This window comes from Hypanus sabinus, chromosome 12 (genome assembly GCF_030144855.1).
Source record: "Hypanus sabinus isolate sHypSab1 chromosome 12, sHypSab1.hap1, whole genome shotgun sequence".
NCBI lineage: Eukaryota > Metazoa > Chordata > Chondrichthyes > Myliobatiformes > Dasyatidae > Hypanus > Hypanus sabinus.
Genome location: NC_082717.1, coordinates 28295381 through 28320859, shown reverse-complemented (window position 1 = coordinate 28320859; position 25479 = coordinate 28295381). Strand labels below are relative to the sequence as shown.

General features: G+C 42.4%; 1 protein-coding gene across 1 annotated transcript in view; it reads left to right on the top strand.

Moving 5' to 3' along the window:
* The window catches only part of LOC132402724 (calpain-2 catalytic subunit-like), a 99624-nt gene that overhangs the window by 29303 nt on the left and 44842 nt on the right, over positions 1-25479 (top strand). The window contains exons 3-4 of the mRNA XM_059985689.1: positions 20307-20425; positions 21391-21524. Coding sequence (XP_059841672.1) covers positions 20307-20425; positions 21391-21524 — 253 coding nt within the window. The remainder of the gene's footprint in view (positions 1-20306; positions 20426-21390; positions 21525-25479) is intronic.

Genomic DNA, 25479 nt, shown 5'->3' with positions numbered 1-25479 from the left:
TGGTGTGGGGCGCTTTGGTCGAGAGTTACAGTGGCCAGAGTTGAATCGCCGTCGGGGTCCCCGGTAAGCATCGGAGGGTTGGGGGCGGGGCATGCTGACGCCGACAAAGATGGCCGCCCACATCCGGGGTACCCGGTCAGCATCGGAGGGTCGGGGGCGTGGCATGCTGACGCCGACAAAGATGGCCGCCCACATCCGGGCATGCAAGATGGCGGCCCCCACATCTCACCCGCAGTGCTGCACTCCGCTCGCAGTTTAGACTTACAGACCTCGGCGAAATGGCCCCGCTTTCCGCAGCTGGAGCAGGTCGTTTCTCACGCTGGGCATTGTTATTTCTGTGTGCGTTTTGAGTCCACAGAAATAACAAAGCACAGGCTTCTGATGGGCCACCGCTGTGGTCGGGTTCGGGGAGCTCGTGGAATCGCGACTGGGAGCAGCGATTTCGCTCGCGGGAGCCGGCGGTGGCGGGGTCTGAGGCGTCCACGGAACTGGCGGGGAATCGCGCGACTGGACAGCGTCGGTGTAGTGCAGCGCAGCTTCCAGAGCGTTGGCTGTCTCGATCGCCGAGCGTAAGGTAAGGTCGGAGTGTTCCAGCAGTCGCTGGCGCATGTACACTGACCTCAGTCCCGTCACAAAGGCGTCTCGCACTAGCAGCTCCGCATGCTGTTCTGCCGTGAGCGTCTTGCAGTCACAAGCTCGGACAAGTGTCTGTAGTGCTCGGAGAAACTCGGCGCTCGATTCTCCAGGCCGCTGTCGCCGGGTAGCTAAACAATGTCTTGCGTAGACGGTGTTCACCGGCCGCAGGTACTGTCTTTTGAGGGCATCCAGTGCCCCTTCATAGGTCGGCAGGTCCCGGATAATGGAATAAACTTTTGGGGTGACCCTCGAGAGGAGAATTCTGTACATAACGGCAGGGTCAGTCGCACGAAGCTCCGCCAAGTATGATTGGAAGCATGCAAGCCAGTGTTCAAAAGCGAGAGCTGCTTCAGGGTCTTGAGGGTCCAAATCCAACCTTTCCGGACGCAAAACGGTTTCCATGTTTTAAAACTTTCAGTCAATAAAATTGATGCACCATCAATAACTCACTCTGAGACGTAAGGCGAGATATCGGCTTTTATTGACTGAAGAAGGAACCAGCAGTGAGTGACCATCATATTACATCCTGGAGAATGAGGCAGAGGATCAGACCTCGATCGTCTTTATACAGGGGCCTGTGGGAGGAGCCACAGGAGCAGTCAGAAGGGGGCGTGTCCAGACAGGCACATAGTTCACCACATGGCCTTCATGTGTGGCTCAGCTACTGAGCCCGGTGGAATTGTTCCTACTGACAGAAGGACAAAGGCACATTACTGGTGCCTTAAAACTGGTCACTTTGGGCAGATGGGGCTCATCAACCATGTTTGGTAGCTCATCTAGGAGAAGGAAAGCCTGATCTTAAACCTTGTAGATGTACCCACTCATGGGGAAGGCTTCAAGAGTAATGGAAAAATCCAGAGCTGGAGTCCCTAAGGCAGTCCAATGTCTTTCTGTCCAACTGGCAACTCCTTCAGTGCTGCTGGTGCCACTCCTCCAGGTTCATCACATGTGTGGATAGGGGGTGTCTGTTGCACAGGCAACAGCTTGCCCTCCATATTGTACTGGCCAGACTTAAGTATCTAGCCAGCTAGGACACAAAATCCGTGGCTGGTCCTGACAAATGGGAGCCTTTGGTTCCAGTCCTTGTCCTTGCAGCCTGTTGAAGCCCTCCATTGGACAGGGTTGACAGTGGATATTGTGTCATAGCTGTCTACCTGACGTGCAGACCAGGGCAGTGCGATATGGAGGGCAAGCTGTTGCCTGTACGGCAGGCTCCCCCTCTCCAAGCAGCTCATGAATCCACGAAGGAAAGGCAGAGTCTGATACGGTTTGGCACCAGTGCGTCACAGGAGTTGCTGGTCAGTGTCGAACTCAATGTAGGACTGCCTCAGGGACTCCAGCTCCCGATTTTTCTGCTGAGTTTACTCCCAAAGCCTTTCCCCTGAGTAGATATAGCCACAAGGCAGCAGAGGTTTGAGATCAGAGTTGTCAACCACAGCTGATGAGCCTTATCTCCCTGAAGCAACCGGATTTAAGGCACCAGTCACCTGCCTTTTCCCCTTCTCCTGTCAGTAGAAATGGTTCTGCCAAGCTTAGTAGCAAAGCCACACATGAACGCCATCAGCTGGACTTGGTTACCTATTTGAGGTGTACGCTATTGGGAGCATTTAATAGGTAGGGGGAGTTTATCCTCACCACCTTCCCTGGCTTTGACAACCTTAAGGAACCAAGTCTAGCTTGTTAACCCTGGAGGATCTCTGTTCCTTCACCCTTAAGTCATGTTTGTGTTACTATTCTTCACCAGAGAGTCAGAACCCCTTCAAGACTCTGAGAGCATACATGTCCACACATCAATGCAGCATGCATTCATTCAGTAGCAATATTCCTTGCAAGTGGAAGCTTGCTGCTTATTTTGTGATGTGTTCCTCTGAGCATTGCCTGCGAATACCTCCCTGGCTGAGCGGCATGAGAAATTGGCAATTGATCAACAGGAAACATCTTGTTGAAACCAGCAATGCCAGTTTCTGTTTGGCATGATGCTTTGAAATTCTGTACTGTAAACCTTCATATTCAAGAGTTTGTCCCTTTTGACTTTTTCCAGAGTGTTACCTTAAATTGTCAACTCCACAGACATTGATATCTGTACAATAAGCTCCCTCTGTCTACACAATTAAAAATCTTATTTAAGTGCATTTTCTTTCACGGTCTTTCTGTAGGAAGCTTTCTCTTGCACCTGCGCTCTGGGGTTGGCTTGAATTTATTCAAATGAAATAGTTGAGGCTCAGCACAAAAGACTTGCCTATTGTGACAAACACAACAAAGTAAAGGCAAGCATAGAAATAATACAAGATTGATGTGAAACTGCTGAAGATATGTATAATAGTTCAAGGTCTGTACATCAATATGACATCTGTACACTGTACTTTATGCATCTTTAGCACTAACCTATGACCTTCACATACACGTGCTTCTTTTCTGCACTTTTCTTTCCTGAACTTAGTTCCTCCATTACTCTAAAGAAAGCAAACAAAAGTTGCAGATGGTCTAATCTGAGAAATGCTGGAAGAACTCAGCCAGTCAATTAGTATCCTAAGTGACCCTTCGTCGGAACGATGGTGTAAAGAACAGCAGGCCTCTAGTTTTCAAATTGAAGCCAGGGTGAGGAGTGAGATATAAGAAGGCACAAAGGAAACTCAAAGGAGCCACCTTCCATTGTTGGTGATGACTCCTATTGGCAATTATTTTTTAAGCTCCCTTCTAATGTTAAGTGTTGTTGGGTGTTTTCCACAAAGATGGGAAACGTGTGGAAGAATTTTTGCAGTGGAAGAAGTTGTTGTGCTGGGGCAGTTTCATTCTCTTGATCTCAAAGTCCAAGTCCAATGGTACAAACAGGTGTCACAAACTGAGGTCCTCCCTAGTTACCGTGGATGAGCGTGGCATCTTCTGTGTCTTGTCATGCCCTTCGCTCTCCATGCTGCCTTTCTGGCTGTCGGATCTCACAGGAGATCACATCCACCCAGCCCACCGGAGCAATCTTCATATTCTGAGACAGGCACATCCCTAACTCACCAGGGAAAGAGGGTGCTGGCTACCCTCACCTGGTTTAGCCTGCCTGTTGAAGCTGTGCACTGGAATGTGGCTGCTGTAGCATGCAAGCATTTTTGAAAATTTCAATTACATAAAAATATCACCAGGAAATTCAGTCCATTCTTCATGCCCTCAGATCAACACATTCCATTTATTATAAGTTACTTTTATCACAAATGATGATGGGGCAGGCTACAACACCAAAACAAAAATAAGAAATTGCCCTATGAAAGGTACAGTGAATCAGTTATAATTGTAACTGCACGTAGTTAGATTTTTTTTGAAACAGAAATGCTGGCTGAAGTTTTCTGTAAGTTGCTGAAGGCTACTAAGAACCTTCCTTATTTCTTAATCCAAAAAATTGTGACCATATGCTTGACACAACCTCTCTTTTGATTGTGCTGCTTTTCTGCTGCCACACATTGGCTGTTCACCCATTTACAAAGATGCTTTAATAGGGAAAAGCCTGAGTGCTTCTTTGCATTCCATTAACAGTTGGTAAACAGGTTTTATTTCAGTGGTAATGCATTTTTAAATGTAGTTGGGAAGAGAATCTTGCTGGCACCGTCTCTGGCTCAAGTAGTGTTTATTTGCAGATATTGACAGATCATTTTGGAAATTTTCAGTAATCTGCATTTTGTCTGTTCTCGTAATCTGTTTGAAAAGTCCATTAAAGAGTGAATTTTGTGGCTAGTATTTAATTTTAATCATTTTAAGGTAGCACTTGAATGTTTTTAGCCACAGTTCCTTTCAAGATAAATTATTCTTGCTATTAGGCTGTCATACTGTATGTGCCCTTCCATTCTGTTATCCTGTATACATCCTCCTTAAATCCTTTCTGCACTGTTTCCAATGCTCCCAAAGTATTAAGTATATTTTATCACTGTTTCTTCAATTCTTAAGTAGATAATTTATGTAATTGTTATCATTCTCCTTTATAAAGTTCTGTGGGGCTATCTGTTTGGATATAATGAGCACTAATATATTTTTTAATTCTATGGACAATTGAGTTTTATTCATAGAGGCAGAGAGGAAGATACAGTATAGAAACGGGCCCTTCAGCCCATTGTGTCTAGGCTGATCATTAGCGATCCATGTTTACACTAATTCTGTGCTAACTCACTTTATTTTTCCACATTGCTGCCAAATGCTTCACAGATTCTACCCCTCGTCTCCACCCGAGGAACAATATGCATTGGCCATTTAACCTACTAATCCACACATTTTTGGGATGTGGACGGATATCTGTGCGGTCGCAGGAAGAAGCTCCACGTAGCCAGCACCGGGCGTCAGGACTGAACCTCTGTCTCTGGAGCAGTGGCTTCACTAGCCACTGCCCCCCTACTTGATCACTTCCCAAATTAAGGAAGCAGTAATAAAATGTACTTAATACTTCGGGAGTATTGCTAGACCAATGTTCTTAAAGTGATGAGGCTAGTTAAATTTGAACAACCTCAAGGGAGAGACCAAGTTACGCTAAAATATTTCACGTGGTCATCCCATGTTGAGAGGTCCTCCTCAAGCCTTGTGGGCAGCCAATACATATGAACAAGCTTTTGGGAGACCAGTAGAATGGACGGGAATCAATGTGCTGGCATCTGCAGGGCTACAGTTATGTTGGGTGGGAACAGACCATTTCCACGTACCTTCTCTCCCTCACCGTCAGCCAAATCAAATAATTTGGGGGCTGAATTGTGCTGAGCAGAGCTGGGATCACTGAGTCAGGCTGGCTATCAGATGCTCTGCTCCCTCTCTCATCGCATTTCCAACTTACAACAAATTTACAGCGTTACTGACAGTTCTCAGGAATGGAACCATACTATAACCTGGGAAGGGGGAATTTATATATCTTTTCAATTGATTAAGTCCTGGAGCTTGTTTTTTTTTCTTTTAAGTTATGATTGAATGGTACACCCATTTTTAACATGGCCCTTCCTTGAATATTTTAGGATAAGCAAATGTGTATTTGTGTCATGCTTTAAAACCAGTCCATTAAGCTAGCATTGTGTTCTGTATGTGGAAGTTTTAAACCACACCCATGCTTCTCCAACCAGTGAAAGGAGTTTCTTGCTGTTTGTTACTCAACCTTAATCAGGAGTAATATTTCTCTCTATCCTACCACAATAATCACTGTAAATGTGGGCGTAGTTTCTGATCAATTTTCTTGTGCACAAAATGCGGAAGGAATTTTATGAACGTGTCTGAACAGCATCCTGTCGCTTGAGGTGTGCCTGCTGGGATTGAGTAAATGAGCTGATTAATGGAGACAGCTGGAAACTTGGTGGGTTGAGTGCTTTTATATGGATGTGTTTCAGAGTACTAAATGATGCACTCTTTGCAACTGCCTGTGTAGCAATCATCAATAATGAGTTGATGTATGGCTTTTAGGGTGGCAGAGGAATGCATTTGCAGCCAATGTTTCCTGTGCATTTGAATGCGCTGAGCAAGAGAACCAGCTCTGCAGATGCATTAGGGAATGAAGAAGTATTTAAACAATATTAAAAGAAAAATGCAGAAACTGGAAATATTATAAAACTGTTCCCTGAACTGCTCTGGCAATTCAAGTGACACTGGGGAGAATAAACAGGGATGAATGTAAATGGGTGCCCATTGGTGGATGCACTAAGTGTTCCAAAGGGCCCGTTCGCTGATGTTTGACTGCACGGTAGAAGAGCAAAATCTGGATCGGTGCCCATCAAGTCGGACAGCAGCTCTGGAAGGAGAAAGAAAGTTAATGTTTCAGTTCTTCAGAAGAACTGATGTAAATGCTTTTTGTTGCCAAACACAAAAGTCCCTCAGCTTTTACTCTGGCATCAGGCCAATTGTCCAATCTAATTTTCCACACTGCCTTGTACTTCTACTCCTGAATAGTCTTTCGTGTAGGACCTTGTCAAAAATGTTATTAAAATTTATGTAGACTATATAAAGACTACATCAGACTTCCTTGTGACCCCTTCAAAGACCTTAATCATTCTAGTCATTATTTATCTATTTTCAAAGGGACTACTCCCCTTAATACTTATTTCTGGATTACATTAGTCTGGTCCAGCATTTCACACGTACTCACCTTTAACCCCGCACTGATATCATTTCCTTTCTGAAGACAGTCACAGAATAGTTATTGAAAATCTTGCCCACATCCTTCATCATTGCATGTGGGCTCTACTTTCCTCAGTTATTCTCATAAAAGCTTCTGTTGCTGACAGGAAATTTCATGGGTATTAATATGGTCTGGAAAAAGAAAGTTTGATACCTGATATTGTCTGCTGATCTACCTTCCTCGTATTATGCACTGATCCCATTGTACCTCCCAAGATTCTCTGCTTTTTATTTTACACGTTTTTGTGTGAATAACTTGCATTACCTCATCCTGCCAGTATGCAAAGATAGATTTATATAACTTGATCAAGGCAGTTGATGCATATGCCAAACAGGTTTTACCTGACACCAACAAAAGATGTGCCTAGCCTATTTGTTAGCAAGCCAATTACTTTGTTAGATCATTTTAATATAAAAAATTGGCACTGATGCAAATTTTGCCCTTTTCCGCCATGGTAGTGTAGTTGGTAGCACGGCACTGGTCTGGAGTTCAGAGTTTATTTCTGGCACTGTCTGTAAGAAGTTTGTATGTTCTGCTTGTGACTGCATGGGTTTCCACAGTCCCAAGATGTCTAGGTTAGTAGTTCAAGTGGTCATTGCAACGCGTCCTATGATCAAGCTAGAGTTAAGTAGGTGGCTTGTTGCACAGTGCAGCTCATTAGGCTGGAAGAACCTATTTCACATGGTATCTCTTAATAAATAGTCTTGCAGCATAGAACCAGGACTCTCAACACCCGAGGCTGCACTGACCAACAACCACCCGTTTACTCGAATTCCAGTTTATTCTCCCCATGCCCCATCAACAGCCAGAGCTCTTGGGGAAGAATTGTCATAATATTCTGAGAAATTTGATACAGCTATTGAAAATGATTTGGTTCAATCTGAAACCTGGCTTTTAAATTTAAAAGCAGTCTATTAAAGTATCAGACAGGATGTGTGTAGTGTTCTCATTCAGGTGTAAAAACTCTGAACTAAACACCGAGGTAAACCGTAGTCAACGAGGGCATGATCGCAGTAAGATTAACCGTTTACTGTTCACTCTTCCACATTAACGTATGGTGAAAACTGTTGATAAAAGAATACAAAATATATACAGTATTTGTTTCCTTCTTGACATCACATTTACATCATAAATACTTGTAAAAGTAAAACTACAACAAACTATATTATGTTAAAGTACAACATACAGTCAGAATCTACCTACGCCATCCACTGGCTTTAAATACACTTCACACGAACTATCCAGCAACTCTTTCAATAGCACAAGAAAATAAACTTTATCAACCGTCATTACTTTTAACAGAATCAGCATTTTTACTTCAACATACCGATTATCTTATGAACTTACGGCATTGCTTCTTTGATGTTTCTCAGAAACTTTCCTCGCACTGATCCTGCACACACAAGCCCCCTCCTTCCCTCTTCTCCAAACTGGTATTTCCCCACAAGACGCGGCAAAACCGGGTGTGACATTATCGCATGCCGTGATGCATCACAGACAACGAATTTACTTTCAACAACCTTAACTTTCACTAGAAAAGAATTACAAACGAATTACTAAAGTGAAAATGTAATAAACTAAACGAATGCCTTAAGAGCAACACAATGCGGCTAGGCTAAATTGGGACTTGCGGTAAGCAAGGAAGGGCTAACTTTAAACCATCAATGCAGTTTACATTATTTATCACATTATAGTTTCATAATTATATATATATATAAAAATAAGAAACCAGAATAGGTAAAGCATTTCTAAGACAAAAAAAATAATTACTGTATCAGAATAGGGGAGAAAGGTCTACAATTTTACCAAAAAAATCAGGAGATTAGAAGATGAGGAAATTTCATAATTTGGCAGCTTTAGATCTTTTCCTTTTAAAGTTCTTGAGATCCATGGTTTGTAGATTAAGTCGCTTTCCATTCGAGAGCATGAAACTAACTTGCAACTTGAAGTACAACAGGAGTTCATTTGCCTGAAATTCTGCATTATTAAAAATTGAAATGTTCAGTGAAGTACACCACAGGCTAGATGGTCCAAAGGAAGCTGAGAACATTTGTGGGGAATGCTATGTTGTTCATCTACGAATCCAAATGTGTTTGTGCTGAAGAGTTCAGTTGATTTCTGGAAAATGCAGTGAGAATGATGGAAACTTCATCCTTTGTGGACAGGAAGTTTTTCAGGAATTGTGCAGTAGAATGGAGATGGATTGTGTTGGAAGTGAAAGCAATCTTGGTGCAGGGCAGGATAAGGAATTTAAAGTGACAGTTTTGAGTCAAGCAAACCCCCATGTAGTTTGCAGTCCAGTTCAACATAAATGTCACAGGACCTCTAATATTTAATTTTCTCTTTCTTAAACTCTTAATAGGTGCCACTCCTTGCAGAGCCTCTTGATATCAATTTGGATAAGGTTGTTTTGTGGGGCCCATGAATACCCCATTATCAATGTTGATACATGAGTTAGCCAAACTGGAGGTAAATAGTAATGAATGGGAATAGGAAGGGAATGTACTTTGAAAAGCAAATCTGCCTTTGACAATGAAAAGATTTAAATATTTGCAAGGTTCAAGCAAGTCTGGTGATCCCACATGTAGGCTAAGATCAGTGATGAGGCTGGCTCTTGTGGTTTAAAAATCATGTTAACAAGTGTGCAATAAAGTTAACTTGTAATAACTAACTTTCAACCAATATCCTTCGGAGCCTTCATAGTGAGCCATTCTCTCTTTGAGCAGATTTCCGACATGCATATTGTGTCGGGTCTGCCTCTTAAAAGAATATAAACTCAGATTAAGGATTCTTGACAGAAGGATGTGGGAAAAAAAATGAATTTCACACCTAAAAATACTGAACGTTAATGCAAAGAATTCTGAACAAAATATCTACGAAAATTTGTAGTTCCTAACTGCTTCACCAATGCTGTTAGATTAATATTTTTTGTAATTCAGAGACTAAATTCAGTCTGTATCTAGCCATGTGCCATGATCAAAACATACTTCTTCAGGAACAATATCTGCAACATGTATTTTATAGTAACTTGCTGTAAGCCTCAATCTGCCCAGATAGCATGAATTATTTATATTTCAAAAACAATTGAGAGATTTCTAGTCTATTGGCCTTAATTCTGGCTAACTCTACTTCAAAATTCAAAGTATATTTATTATTAAAGTACGTGTATGTCACCACATACAACACTGCAATTCATTTTCCTGTGGGCACACTCAATAAATCCAATAGCCATAATAGAATCAGTGAAAGACTACACCCAACAGCGTGGACAGCTGGGTGCAGAAAACAAACTGGGCAAATACAAATGAAACAAAAAAGTAATAATAATAAATAAATTAGCAATAAATATTGAAAACCTGAGATGAAGAGTCCTTGAAAGTGAGTTCACAGGTTGTAGGGAACAGTTCAGTGATGGGTGAGTGAAGTTATCCCCTCTGGTTCAAGAGCCTGATGGTTGAGGGGTAATAACTGTTCCTGAACTTGGTGGTGAGAGTCCTAAGACTTCTGTACCACCTTCCTAGTGGCAGCAGTGAGAAGAGAGCATGACCTGGATGTTATGGGTCCCTGATGATGGTTGCTGCCTTGCTGCAATTAATGCTTCATGTAGATATGCTCAATGACGGGGAGGGCTTCGCCTCTGAAAGACTGGGCAGTATCCACTGCTTTTTGTAGGATTTTCTGGACACGGACATTGGTGCTTCCATACCAGGCTGTGATGCAGTCAGTCAATATATTCTCCATCACACATCAGTGAAACCTTGTCAAAATTTTAGATGTCATGCCAAATCTGAGCAAGCGCCCAAGAAAGCAGAGGTGCTGCCATACTTTCTTCATTATTGTCCAGGACAGGTCATCTGAAATAATAACACCTAGGAATTTAAAGTTGCTGACCGCCCCCCCCCCCCTCCCCATGAGGACTGGCTCAGGGACCTACATTTGCCTCTTCCTGAAGTCAATAATCAGCTCCAAGGTCTTGACGGCATTGAGTAAGAGGTTTTTGTTGTGGAACCACTCAGCCTGATACCATAATGGTAAATGCAAAACCTACACTGTTCTTTGGAAAGTGAGTAAACAGTTCATACAAAGGTATTTCACCTGCTGGATACTGCCATTTCAATGACTGAATGACACGATATGATTGCGATGGGGGGGACAGAGAGAGTGTAAATGAGATCCAGCAAAAAAAAACCTGAAGCATGTAGCTCTGCAGAAGAGCTTGTGTTGGCTTTGTTTTCAAATACATTAGATACAGAACATGTGAAGACTGCGTCTCCTTACGGTAACGGGCTCTGCTCCCACCGTAACAGGGTGGTGCGCTTGGGGACTTGGCCAGATAGTTCTCTCTTGACATTTGAAGGGGTGGAAGGTTTAATGTTAAACTTGTTTCTTCATCTACCCCACCCTTACCCATTGTGAAATTAAGAGAAATATGCAAATCTGAATGTAGTAGTCCCAAAACCAGATCTACCATGTTACTAGCCTGGGAGATGAGTGTATTGGAAATTAAATGTTATTTCTTACTTCCTTTTCAGATTTTTTACTTCCTTATATTATTATATTAGCTCTTGTTTGTATTCAAATATTTTGCACGTTTTGTGTGCCACAGTTCCTGATATGACGTTAGACTGTGTAGAGGGAGAGCGAGCGTGGGCATCTGCAAATTTTGCAAGCACAGCTCGCAAGACGACATTGAATTCTGCATAATTAGGCACTTGGCAAGATCCAATGGAAAAAGTTAGGTTTAAGTGGAGCAGCCATTATGTGAGTGGGCCAGTGTTTGAGTGGGGAGTTGAGGCATTGGCTCATTGAGGCTTTGATGAGGGTAGGCCATTTAAAAAAATATATATGTATACTTTTTTCTTACTGTATAGAGCAGTGGGGGTGCCAGGCAGGATGGTGGAATGTTCTCTTTGGGGGATGTGAGGAGGCACCTGTGTCCTTGACGACTACACCTGCCAGAAGTGCATCTGCTGCAGCGTCTAATGGACTGTGTTAAGGAGCTGGAGCTTGAGGAACTCCGGGTCATTTGAGAGGCTTGAGTGGTTGATAGGCAGGACAAACAGGAGGTAGCTACAGCTAAGGTACAGGAGACAATTAACTGAGTGACTTAGGAGGAGCAAAGGGGATAGGCAGAATACCCCTGTGGCCATTCCCCTCAACAACAAGTAGGGTGCAGCTTTGGATCCTGTTTGGGGAATTGTCCTGGCAGAGGAAAGCCTCAGCGGTCAGGCCATTGGTGCTGTGTCTGGCTCTGTGGCTCAGAGGGGAAGTGGGTGTTGGTGGGGGGGGGGGGGAGAGGTGAGCTGTAGTGGGAGGGGATTTGTTGGTTATGAAACAGACGGGAAGTTCTGTGGCTGAGAATGAGATTCCTGGATGGTAAATTGCCTCCCAGGCACTAGGGTCTGTGATGTGTCAGATGGAGTCCACAGTAAAGTGGAAAGGTGTCATGATCCACATTGGTACCAGTGATATGGGTAAGAGGGGTGATGAGGTCTTATAAAGTGATTTCAAGGAATTTGGTGCTGTTAATGACAGGATATCCAACGTTTGGTCTCGGGGTTGCTGCCCATGCCACGTGCCAGTGAGGCAAGAAACAAAAAGATCAGACACTTTTACACATTGCGAAGGAGATGGTGCAGGAGGGACAACTTCAGATCATTGGGCTGTCTTCCCTGGGAAGGTGGGACCTGTGCAGAAGGGACTGTTTGCACCCGAACTGGAGGAGGACTAATATCCTAGCGCGGAAGTTTGCCACTTCTGTACGGTTGGGGTAGGGTGTCAAACTAGAGTTGCAGGAGTTGAGGACCAGAGTATCTGAACTGATGGGGGAATGGTTGTGGGGAAAGTTGTTACGCCTACATGCAAAGTCTGGAATCAAATGCAAGGAGTATTGTAGGAAAGGCAGATGAGCTTTAGGCATGGATCAGCACGTGGAATTATGACATTGTAGCCATTACTGAGACCCAGTTGCCAGAGGAGCAGAATGGGCAGCTCAATGTTCTGGGCTTCCATTGTTTTGGGTGTGATAGAGCGAGCGGGGTTAAAGGGGCAGGGCATTACTAGTCAGCTTAAATATCAGGCAGTGCTCAGGCACGACAGACTGGAGAGCTGGAGAGCTCATCTAGTGAGGCTTTAGGGGTAGAACTGAGGAATAAGAAAGGTAGGTAGGTGTGTGTGCGAGTGTGTGTGTGCGCGCGTGTGTGTGTGCGCGTGTGTGTGTGTGCTTGCTTAACTCCTGGTGGAGTCATCGGGGCGCCGTCACAACAAGTTTTTTTTATGCTCATCGTACAGAGTGTCCTGGGCATCTGAAACCTGGCAGAGCCCCTCCCTCTCCAGCTTTTCTTCTTAAGAAGTTTGCGGGATTTACAGGAGCAAATTTGCAGAGAGATTCCAGACAGTTGCAAGAAACACAAGGTTGCCATCATAGGTGATTTTAAACTTCCACATATTGACTGGGACTCCCATACTGTAAAAAGGCTGGATAGGAAAGAGTTGGTCAGGTGTGTTCAGGGAAGTTTCCTTAATCTACACAGAAGTCCAAACTGGAGAGGGTGTGATATTAGACGTCCTGTTCGGGGATGAGACAGGGCAAGTGACTATAGTTCATGTTTTTTAAAATTTGTTCACATATGGGATGTGGGTGTTGCCAGCGAAGCCAGCACATTTCCCATCCCTGGTTCCCCAACGTGGGGAACACCTTGGATATGTTGATCATGATGCCACTAGTTTCAAGATCATTATGGAAAAGGGTAGGTCTGATCCTCAGTTGAGATTCTAAACTGGAGAAAGGCTAATTGTGATGCTATCAAAGAGGTCCTGGCAAGTGTGGATTTGAACAGGTTGTTTTCTGGCTAAGGTGCACTTCGGAAGTTGGAGGCCTTCAAAAGCGCAATTTTGAGATTACAGGGTTTGTATGTTCCTGACAGAGTAAAAGGCAAGGATAACAGTTTTAAGGAACCTTGGTTTGCAAGAGATATTGAGGCCCTGCTTAAGAAAAAGGATGTGGTGCGTATCAAATAAAAGCAGAAAAGAACAAATGAGGAACTTGGAGTATAAGAAATGCAAGAGAGTACTTAGGAAATAGGGTGAGGTGGGGGGGGGGCTATAAGAAGGCATGAGGTTGCTCTAGCAGACAAGGTGAAGGAAAATCCTTGGGGACTTCTACATATATATTAACATCAAAAGCATAGCGAAGGAGTAAATTGGTCCTCCGGAAGATCAGAGTGCTAATCTATGTGTGGAGCTGAAGGAGATGGGCGAGATCTGAAATGGTTTTTTTATTTTGCGTCTGTATTTACTCGAGAGATGGACACAGAGTCTGTAAGTGTTAGGAAATGCAGCAGTGAGGTTGTGGACTGTGTATAGATTATAGAGAAGAAATTGTTTGCTGACTTGAGGGAAATTAGGCTGGATAAATCCTCAGGGCCTGACAACGTATTGTTACATACTGCATGGGTATCTTGTGACTATCTTATGACCATGGTGTAATTGAGCATGATGTAATGGTGTTGTGATGGTGGGGTGATGTAATTTCCCGCCAGTGAGAGGTCATGTGATGGCCTGTTCTAACAGGTATAAAACAGGAAAACCTTGCTGTGACACAGGTCAATTCGTTGTTTAATCTGTCAGTTACTCCGTTACACTGCGTATTCATCTCATGACGCAGTTTTGTTTTAAAGTGGAGTTTTGCTTTCTATCTTAAGTCTCAAAGGTTATTGCCGGCAGCTTCGCTAAACACTGCCAGTTGTGGTTTGGTTTCTACCTTTGCAATTCAGTCAGAGAGTGAAGAATTTACCAAAGTACAGAAAACCCGGAGGATCGAGAAAAGTTGGTGGTGTTGGCAGTAATACAGGATCGACCTTATTGAATCCTCGTTCAAGGAGGTAGTAACCTGCATCCGAGATAGCCCCTGCATTGTGAAAGCAGAAGGGGCTGGGGGCAGCGTTATTCACCAAGGAAAAGGGCAGTGCCTTTAAGACGTTCTTATTTCCTTCGTCATAAGTCCTTCAGACAAGGCATATTTCGACTGGGATCAACAGTAACGTCGCGTCATCAAGGAATTTGTTACTTCAGGAAAGTCTCTCCTAATTGTGTAAATCATGTTGGACTTTCGCATTCACCATTTATCGCTTTAAGAACTGTTCGAGTTGCAGTATAGCAGTTAATTTCCGGCTAAGTTAGTTCTTTGTTTACTTATCATTTTTATTGAGCAGTGTTTAATAAATGTTTTATTTGTTTATAAAAAACCTTTCAATTCTATATTCATTGTTGTCATACATAACAATATTCCCTCAGACCCTGTGAGAAGCTAGTGCAGAAATTGTAGAGGCCCAAGCAGAGATATTTAAAATAACATTATCCATGAATGAGGTGCCGGAGGACTGGAGGATAACTAATGTTCTTTTCTTGTTTAAGAAAGGCTGTAATAATAAGCCTGGAAACATCAGTCTATTGGAAAGAATTCTAAGGGACAGGGCATCAAAGTATTTGGGTAGATGGGCTGATTAGGGATAGTCATGCTTTGTGCATGGTAGGTCAGGTCTAACCAATGTTACTGAATTTTTTGAGGAAATTATCAGTAAAATAAGTTAATCCAGTACTGTTAACCATGGTGAGGAAACTATCAGAGTGCCATAAAAACCACCAGTTCCATTGAAATCTATCATCCAGACTGTATCTGCTCCCTATTTGGCTCCAGATCCAACCATCAGGGGTGACATCATTGAAAACTATTGAATGTTGAAAGATCTCGACAGAGCGGATGTGGAGAGGATGTTTCCTATGGTGGGAGAGTCTAAGACCAGAAAACACGGCCTCCGAATAGAGGGGCGGCCTTTTAGAATGGAGATGAGGAGGAATTTCTTTAGCCAGAGAGTGGGGAATCTGCGGAATTCATTGCCACAGGCTGCTGTGGAGGCAAGTCATTGAGTATATTTAAGGCAGAGCTTGATAGATTCTTGACTAGTCGAGGCATGAACGGATATGAGGAGAAGGCAGGATATTGGGACTGAAAGGGAAAATGGATCAGTTGTGATGAAATGATGGAGCAGACTTGATGGGCCAAATGGCCTAATTCTGCTTCTATATCTTATGGTCTAATGATCTAAAGTTGATGAAGGTAAAGCTGTGGATGGTGCCTACATGGACTTTAGCAAGGTCTTTGACAAGATCCTGCATGAGAGGTTGTTTAAGTAGATTCAGTTGCTTGGCATTCAAGATCTGGTGGTAAATTAGACATTGGCTTGGCAGGAGAAGTGGTAGTAGACAGTTGCCTGTCTGACTAGTGGCATGCCAGATTGATCATTGTTTGTCATCTATATCAATGATTTGAATGATAATGTGGTGGACTGTAACAGCAAATTTGCAGGTGACATGAAGATTGGGGGTGGGATGGACAGTGAGGAACACTATCAAAGCTTGCAATGGGATCTTGTCCAGCTGGAGAACTGGACTAAAATGGCAGATGGAATTTAATGCAGACAAGTGTGAGGAGTTGCACTTTCAGAGGACCAAACGGGGTAGGTCTTATATGGTGAGCAGTAGGACACTGAGGAATGCTGAAGAAAAAAAAGTGATCTGGGTATTGTTACGGATTCAGCAACAATAAATATATGAGTGAGGCAGGGTTTTTTATAACAAACAAAATGTTTATTAAATGCTGAAAAACAAACCCCCAAAAGTAAACAAACAACTAACGTAACCGAAAATCAGCTGCTGTGCGGCAGCTTAAACAGTTCTTAAAGGAATAAAGCGAAATCAGTTCTTAAAGCGATGTTGCAAAAACAGTTCTTCAAAGTAGTACTGCAAAAGTTCAAAATGCTTACAGTCCATTAAAGGAGAGACTTTTTAGATGATTTAAATTCTCTTTCACGTCGTGTTGTTGCGGTTCCCAGTCGAACTATATTTTTCCCCGGAGAATTTACGAAGATGAAAATGAAACGGCTTAAAGGCACTGACCTTTCCTTTACAAAACTGTACCCAATCCTTTCTGCTATATTTCGCAGGGATTAACATGAGCACAGTCAACGAATTCCTTCCGAATGAGGATCGAACAAGGTCGAACCTGTTTCACCGTCGAAATCGACTTTCCTCGATCTTTTATCTCACGAACTCCAATCTTCACTCTCCACTGATTTCTAACTGGCAGTATTATAAAGAAACTGCCGGCAATGACCTTTTAAACTTTAGGCATTAAATAAAACTCCATCTTTCAACCAAACTGCGTCATAATATTGGACCACGCAGTGGCATGAAGCCACGGCAAATCCAGCCACGAACTGCCCCTCCTCACAGGGAGGGGTCCTCCTTTTATACCCTGTAAAAAAATAATAACCTGTCACATGACCTCTATTGGTGAGAAAATGACGTCACTCCACCTTCAGGAGACCACTACCTTAAGTCCAGTATAGCTTCAACACCACTGTCACGTGACAAGTACAAAATACCCACGGGTACGTAACAGTATACAGATCCATAATTCCTTGAAAGTGGTGTCACAGGTAGATAGAGTCGTAAAGATAGCTTTAACCGCATTGCCTTAATTCAGTGTATTGAGTACAGGAGTTGGGATGTTATATGGAAGTTGTCATATGTTGTTGAGACCTAATTTGGAGTATTATGTGCCGTTTTGATCACCTACCTACAGGAAAGATATAAATGTTGGAAGGGTGCAGAAAAAATTTACAAGAATATTACCAGCATTTGAGGTCCTGAGTTATAGAGAAAGATTGGATACATTAGAACATTATTCCCTTGAACATAGAACATTGAGAGGAAATTTGATAAAGGTATACAAAATTATGAGGGTATAAATAGAGTAAAAGCAAGCAGGCTTTTCCCACTGAGTGCATGGTCAATTGGAGACATCAATAACAGAGGGAGAGAGAGAGTCCCAAAACTGAGGCTGAGAGATTAGAACTAGAGAACATGGGGTAAGGGTGAAAGGTGGTGAGGGTGGTGACAGTGTGGATGGAGCTGCCAGCACAAGTGGTGAATGTGGGTTTGGTTTTAACATTTAAGATAGATTTGGATAGGTACATGGATTAGGCTTTGCTGGAGAAGTGGTAGTAGACAGTTGCCTCTCTGACTGGAGGCCTGTGACTAGTGGCATGCTGTGGGGAGTGGACCCCACTTGGAATGCTCAGTTCTGGTCACCTCACTACAGGAAGGATGTGGAAACCATAGAAAGGGTGCAGAGGAGATTTACAAGGATGTTGCCTGGACTGGGGAGCATGCCTTACGAGTGAACTCGGCCTTTTCTCCTTGGAGCGACAGAGGATGAGAGGTGACCTGATAGAGGTGTATAAGATGATGAGAGGTATTGATCGTGTGGATAGTCAGAGGCTTTTCCCCAGGGCTGAAATGGCTAACACAAGAGGACACAGTTTTCAGATGCTTGGAAGTAGGTACAGAGGAGATGTCAGGGGTAAGTTTTTTATGTGGAGAGTGGTGAGTGCGTGGAATGGGCTGCCGGTGATGGTGGTGGAGGCGGATACAATAGGGTCTTTTAAAAGGTAGATACATGGAGCTTAGAAAAATAGAGGGCTATGGGTAACGCTAGGTAATTTCTAAAGTAAGTACATGTTTGGCGCAGCATTGTGGACCAAAGGGCCTGTATTGTGCTGTAGTTTTTCTATGTTTCTATGGATGAGAGGGGTATGGTCTAGGTGCAGGTCGATGGGACAAGACAGATTAATGCTTCTGCACAGACTAGATGGGCCAAAGGGAATGCTTCTTGGCTGTAGTGTTTTATGACTCTAAGTTAATTAACTACAGAGCATTTGAAGGATTATTGTTTAATTAATCTATGTTGCTTCACATGCCTCTAATTCAAAAAGATGCCTTGCTGCCAGTTTAGAAGTTTTTTTTAATGGTTGGCTAGATCAATATTAGCTTTACAGAAAAACTGAAAACATTAAATATTTTGTATCAATGGACAATCTATCATTCTGTTTCCTTCTGGAACGATTTCTGCTGTGGAATAAGGAGGCAGTTCAGTCAACTTTTTTTGAACAGTAGTTAAATTTGAGGAGTTGGCTTATATTGGATGATGCCACGTAAGCTGAACATTACACTTCTTTAATTTATAAAAACAGCTATTTTTCATGCTGAATTTCACCAAACCTCCTCTCCGTCACTAGTTATATAGACTTCAGATCCCCCTGACTGACTCTTCTAAATTCTGTCTTCCCGTACACCCATATATCCTCAAAGTAATTCTGTTCAGCTAGATTTTTCTCTCCAATATCTATATTTTTTATATCTATTTTCTTCTTTACAACATTAACAGTTCATCAGGCCTGGTACATTAAAGAATGGCACTTGGTCCCTGTTCCCCTGCTCTTGTCCCTCACATGCGCTTGTGTACAGAAATTGCTTGAGTCTCAATAAAGGTAAGCATGATGATAATGGTGACCATAAAGCTACTGCATTTTGTAAAAGCTCATATGGTTGACTAATGCCCTGCAGGGTAGAATATCTGCCATACAGAACTGGCATGGCCCAAATGTGGCACCAGATATACCAATATAGTTGATTCTTGAGTGCTTCCCGTGTGGACAGACAACAAACGCTGGCATTGCTAATGTCCACAACCTGAGTCAATAATAAAAATAAAAGCTCTGCTTCTGATGGCAGCTCAGAGTTCATTTAATAAAACCATGAGCTACAGAGCAGATAGAAATCTATCCTTTGTTCTCGTTTCAGAAACCTGGCCATCTAATTAGCCTGTGATCTTTTGCCTGGAAAGTGTAAGAACAGTTGTTGACACTGAAAGCACAGAAAGAGAAATCAGAAATAGAATTCTGTCAAAAATCAAGAACAGAATTATGGATTAGGTTTTACAGTTAATTGAAGTTAACTATTGCTTTTGCTATGTAAGTATCTGAAAGGGAGAATTGTCCAAATACCGATTGCTCTCTATGGTTGATATAAGAAAGTTTAAGAATATAAGCACACCTATGGACAAGGTGTGAACAGAATACATTTTCCACCATGCTGGTTACCCACGTAATGGTAAAATCTCCTGCACTAGGATGAGCATGATAGAAACACAAATGTGAAAGTTGATCACATTTAACTTTACTGGATAAGGCTGGATCACTGTCTGAGACAGTCAAAGATTGATCTATTTAAAACAGAAAGATTTTTTGATATTAATATTTCGGGCCAAGTGGGATCAATGTAGGAGGGTGATACTCAGTCAACTGGTTACCCATGGTTTTATTGAATGGTGAAGCAGGTACAAGTGATAGAATAACCTATTTATTCTATTGGTTATGTTCTTATGAATGTTGTTTTCTCATGTTCTTATCAGGAGAATGTCCACAAAGTCCTTAATTGCCTTTTTCTGCCTTACAAATGCTTCCATCCATCCTCCATTCTAAACTTCACCTCACCCATAGGTTCTCCCACCTCAGAGTTTTAATGCTGAAACTCTATTGTTTTACACAGGGATGCCTCTGGAACTTTGCGATAAATAAAGCTGATACCTGAAAGTGTGCATTTGCATAGATTATAAAATTGTCTCTTGTTTACTATATAGGTGACTGCTGGCTTTTGGCTGCCATTGCATCACTGACCCTGAACAATGAGGTTCTACACAGAGTGGTGCCTGAAGGACAAGACTTCAGCTCTGATTATGCAGGAATTTTCCATTTCCGGGTAAATCAAATGACTTCTACTTCAAAATTTTACTGTAATGGAGCAGGATGAATTTAAGAATCCTTCTTTACAAGGAGCAAAGAGTTATGTGAAGCTTTGTCTAGTCAAAGTGCATGTCATAATGGGTAAAAGTGCTGGGAATCACAAGGAAATGGTTGGAAGGGGAAGAAGAAAGGCAGATAAAATATCTTGAGTTAGGGTTGAGAACGGAGGCTGCAATTGGCGGCATCCAGCAACCAAAGGGATTTTTAACGTAAAGATGTTAGAACATTGATTCAATCCAAAATGGTCAGTGTCACTTTATCCTTTGTGTGATATTGTTCTGTCATCTGCCTGTTTCCTTTACATGTTTACTTGAAATAGTATACCTGTGTTGTGTATTTAGTATTTCAGTAATATTTGAGTAATATTGTAAATATTTTGTTTGATTAAGTATTCTTTGTTTGCTTAAATTCTTTATTGGTTATATGTAAAATTGTATGAATGGCATACGTTATTATGCCTCCACATTATAATTGTGTGCACCTTGCTTAAATAAAAATTGAAACTAAGACGGGTATTCCCGACTCCATATTTCCTTTCAATTAGTAGTTTTATATTCTGGAGTTGCTAAACATAAAAATTTGCATCTGTTCTGTTCATCCTGTGATTGTTTTAGACACTGAAAATTCTTAAAGCAAAGCTATCTCAGCTGTATGTAGAGTTTTGCGAAAGTAGGTTATGACTGGAGGCCTCACAAGCAAGAGAAAATCTGCAGATGCTGGAAGCCCAGTCCTGATGAAGGATCTCTGCCCGAAACGTTGACTGTTTACTCTTTTCCAAAGATGCTGCCTAGCCTGCTGTGTTCCTCCAGCATTATGTGTATAATCAGAGGCATGATATATTTAAAAATCTGTATTTATTGAAATTTTGGGATTTAATGGAATTGAGGGCAGCTGCAAGTAATCTCTGATGTTCCGGTGTAGTTCTGGCAGTACGGAGAATGGGTGGATGTGGTGATCGATGACAGGCTGCCCACGAAGGACGATGAGCTGATGTTTGTGCACTCAGCTTCAGGGAACGAGTTCTGGAGTGCTCTGCTGGAGAAAGCTTATTCAAAGTAAGTACTGTAAAAATAGCAGCAAGAGAAAATTGCATTTTTACCCATAACTTTTTTTTGCTTTGCTTTTAATATTTGCACAACTCGGTTGTTCAGGTTCTTCCAACTGAATTGGAGAGCTGTGGATTAAATTCCCAGTGAGCTGAACTCACGAATCTGATTTGACATGCCTAGAAGCACTGAGGTGGTACTACACAGGTAGCATTTACAGAAAATTTTGAAGCGAGGCTGTAACTGCTCTTAGAAGTGGCTGATTTAAAATACATCAGTTCTCTTCTCCCCTTCCCTTCTGAGCTGCAGTGCCAGACTCCGTGTCAGACACCTGGTCACAGTGGCTTCCCCTAGTAGGTAGGTTGTTGCCCCCAACAGTATCTGAATACAGCATTCTTATTATTGAAGGGAACAGCCCACTGGGGTACTCTTGGACTGGCTACCCATTTCCTTTCCATCTCCTGATAGTCAAATCAGGTACCTGCCTCCTGCGACTTGGGATATTTGTAGAAGCCCTTGGGTTTTTCCTTCACCATGTCTGCTAGAGCAACCTCTAAATGTGCTCTTGCATTTCTCATACTCCTTAAGTATCTCATTTGCTCCTTCCTGTCATGCATCTGCTTTTTCTGAACCAGGGCCTGCCTGTCCCTCTCTAAAAACTAAGGCTCCCTAAACCTAGTATCCTTGCCTTCTATTCTGACCAGAACATCCAAATTCTGTACTCTCAAAGTTTCACTTTTGAAGTCTTCCAACTTACATCTTTGCCAGAAAACAATCTGTCCTAATCCAGATGCCAGATCCTTTCTGATACTATCCAAATTTGCCTTTATTAGATGTAGAATCTCAACCCAAGGACCAGACCTATCCTAATACATGATGAGGCCTCTGTCAGTCGGGGTTGACAGTAGATGTTGCGTCCTAGATGAATAGATACATAAACCAGGGCAGTATGATACGGAGAGCAAGCTCTCCCTCTGCATGCATCTGATGAACCCAAAGCAACAGCAGAGACTGATACAGTTTGGCACCTGCAGTGTCACAGGAGTTGCCAGTCAGCATTGAAACCAATGTAGGATTGCCTTGGGAACTCCAGCTCTGCATTTTTCACTTGGGGCTTATTCCTGAAGCCTTCCCCGTGAGTGGGTGTAGCTGCAAGGTTGCAGAGGGTTGAGATCAGCATTCTCCTTCTCCTAAATGAGCTGCCAACCAGTGTTGATGAGCCCCATTTGCCCGAAATCCTAATCCATAATTATATTGAAACTAATGTTGTTATGATCACTAAATACAAATTGTTCCCTACACAAAATTCTGTTACCTGCCCTGAATCATTCCCTTATAGGAGATTTAGAATTGCACTTTCTCCAGTTGGATCTCCGTGTACTGATTAAAGAAACTTTCCTGAAAACATTTGACAAACTCTCTCATCCTGTCTTTTTGCAGTGTGGGAGTCCAGTTAATATATGGAAAATTAAAATCACCCATTATCACAACCTTGTGTTTCTCGCAACAGTCTGAGATCTTTCAACAAATTTGCTCCTCTAAATCCCTCAGACTGTTGGGTGGTCTAGAATATAATCATATTAACATGGTCATCCCTTTCTACTCATTCGTTCCACTCATATAGCCTCAGTAGACAAGTTTACCAGTCTGTCCTGCCTGAGCATTGCTGTGATATTTTCCCTGAATATGACACTACCCTCTCCCTTAATCCCTTCTGCTCTATCGTGTCCAAAGCAATGAAACCTTTGAACATTGAGCTGCCTGTCCCCGCAACCAAGTCTCACTAATGACTGACTTGCTGCCTGTTGTGCCACTGGTATTTAGGGCAGCAGTGAAGGTCCTCCATCACGGTCTGTCCTTGGCCATTTTGTCTTGGCAGTAGTCAAGGCTTCCTTCATTGTACCAGTAGCTTCCTCTTGGTTTTTACAACTGTCAGCCATGTGAGTCACAGGTGGAAACTCAGGAATACCATCAAGCACAGATATAGAAGGATACTTCATTGCAGTTTCTCTAACAGTTTTGTTTGACCAACCAGGGTTTTTAGCCCTGAGCTGAACTCCTCAACCTGAATGACCAGTGGACCACTGTTAGTCTGACCTCTACCCTTTGACCTGTTTGGCATAGGTGAAATACCAAGAGCCAAAGCATAAACCCTGACTCCAGCCATCATAGCTCTCTGGGTCATTGTGGCATGCAAGCCTCTAAATCACAACAAGATTGTGGTCCTCTTGCAGATCACTAGTGACTACAATAATTCCACATGCTGATCCATGTCCTAAGCTCACTTGCCTTTCCTACAATATTCTTGACCTTGTAGTGTTTTTGTTCACTCATCAGGCAGAGGCATAGAGTCATAGAGAAGTACTGAATGCAAACAGGCCAATCGGCCCATCTAGTCAATGCTGAAAGCCATTTAAACTGCCTATTCCCAATGACCTGCACTGGAATATAGCCCTCCATATCCCTGCTATTCATGCACTTGTCTAAATTACCCTTAAACTATCAAATCAAACTCGCATAGACCACTTGTTCTGGCAGCTCGTTCCACACTGATTAAAGAAGTTTCTGTTTGTGTTCCCCTTAAACTTTTCATCTTTCACCCTTAAACCAAGACCTTTGGTTATAATCCCACCCAACCTCAGTGGGGGAAAAAACCTGCTTGCATTTACCCTATCTATACTCCTCATTAACTTGTGTACCTTTATTCAATCTCCTCTCAGTCTTCTACATTCTAAACAATACAGTCCTAACCTATTCAATTTTTCCTTATTACTCAGGTCCTCCAAACCTGGCAACATCCTCATGAATTTTCTCTGTACTCTTTCAACCTTGTTTACACCTTTCCTGTAGGTAGATGATCAAAACTGCACACAATATACCAAATTTGGCCTTACAACTTACAATTTACAACTTCAATGTAACATCTATCTCCTGTACTCAGTACATTGATTTATGAAATCCAATGTACCAAAAGCTTTCTTTACAACCCTACCTACTTGTGACACCACTTTCAACGAATTATGTGCTGTATTTCCAGATCTTTGTCCTATCACACTCCTCAGTGCTCTGCCATTCACTGTTTAAGACCTACCCTGGTTGGTCCTACCAAAGTGCAAAACCTTGCACTTGTCTGCATTAAATTCCATCTGCCATTGTTAACCCATTTTTACAGCTGATGCAGACCCCTCTGTAGGCCACGATAGCCTTCCTTGCTGTCTACTATACTCCCAATCATGGAGTCATCTGCAAATTTGCTGATCCAGTTAACAACACTATCATCCAGATCATTGCGATAGATAACAAAGGACCCAGCGTTGATCCCTGCAGCACACCACCAGACACAGGCCTTCAATCAGAGAGGTAACCCTCTATGACCAGACTCTGGCTTCTTCCACAAAGTTAAATAGAGTTAAAATTACTTTCCCATATTGGAACTGTGGTGAGCTGCCCATTTTGGATTTAAAGAAGTTGAATTGAGCAGTCACAAAGCCAGAAGGTCGTCTGTTTCAAATTTAGATATCTATTTCACTTCAGTGGGCTGAGCTGGAAGCCCCAGCAGCTTACTGTGAAGCTGAAACCTGTAGGAGACACGATGTGGCCCAAAAGAGTCATTGTTATCAACTTTTAAACTTTCCTTCAACAAAAACCACAAGTGCTTCCTGGGGTCCAATGAATGAATGTGGACTTCTCATACTGTTGAATTTTTGCCATCCACTCTGAGAGCTGGGAATCAGAATCAGGTTTAATATCACCGAAATATGTTGTGAATTTGTTGTTTTGCGGCAGCATTACAGTGCAATACATAACAATATAAATTACAATAAGAAATATATGTTTAAGTTCAATGAGTAGTGTAAAAATAGAGGGATGGTGTTCAAGGGTTAGTTCATTGTTCAGAAATATAATGGTGGAGGGTAGAAGCTGTTGCTGAAGCTTTGAACGTGTGTCTTCAGACTCCAGAAAT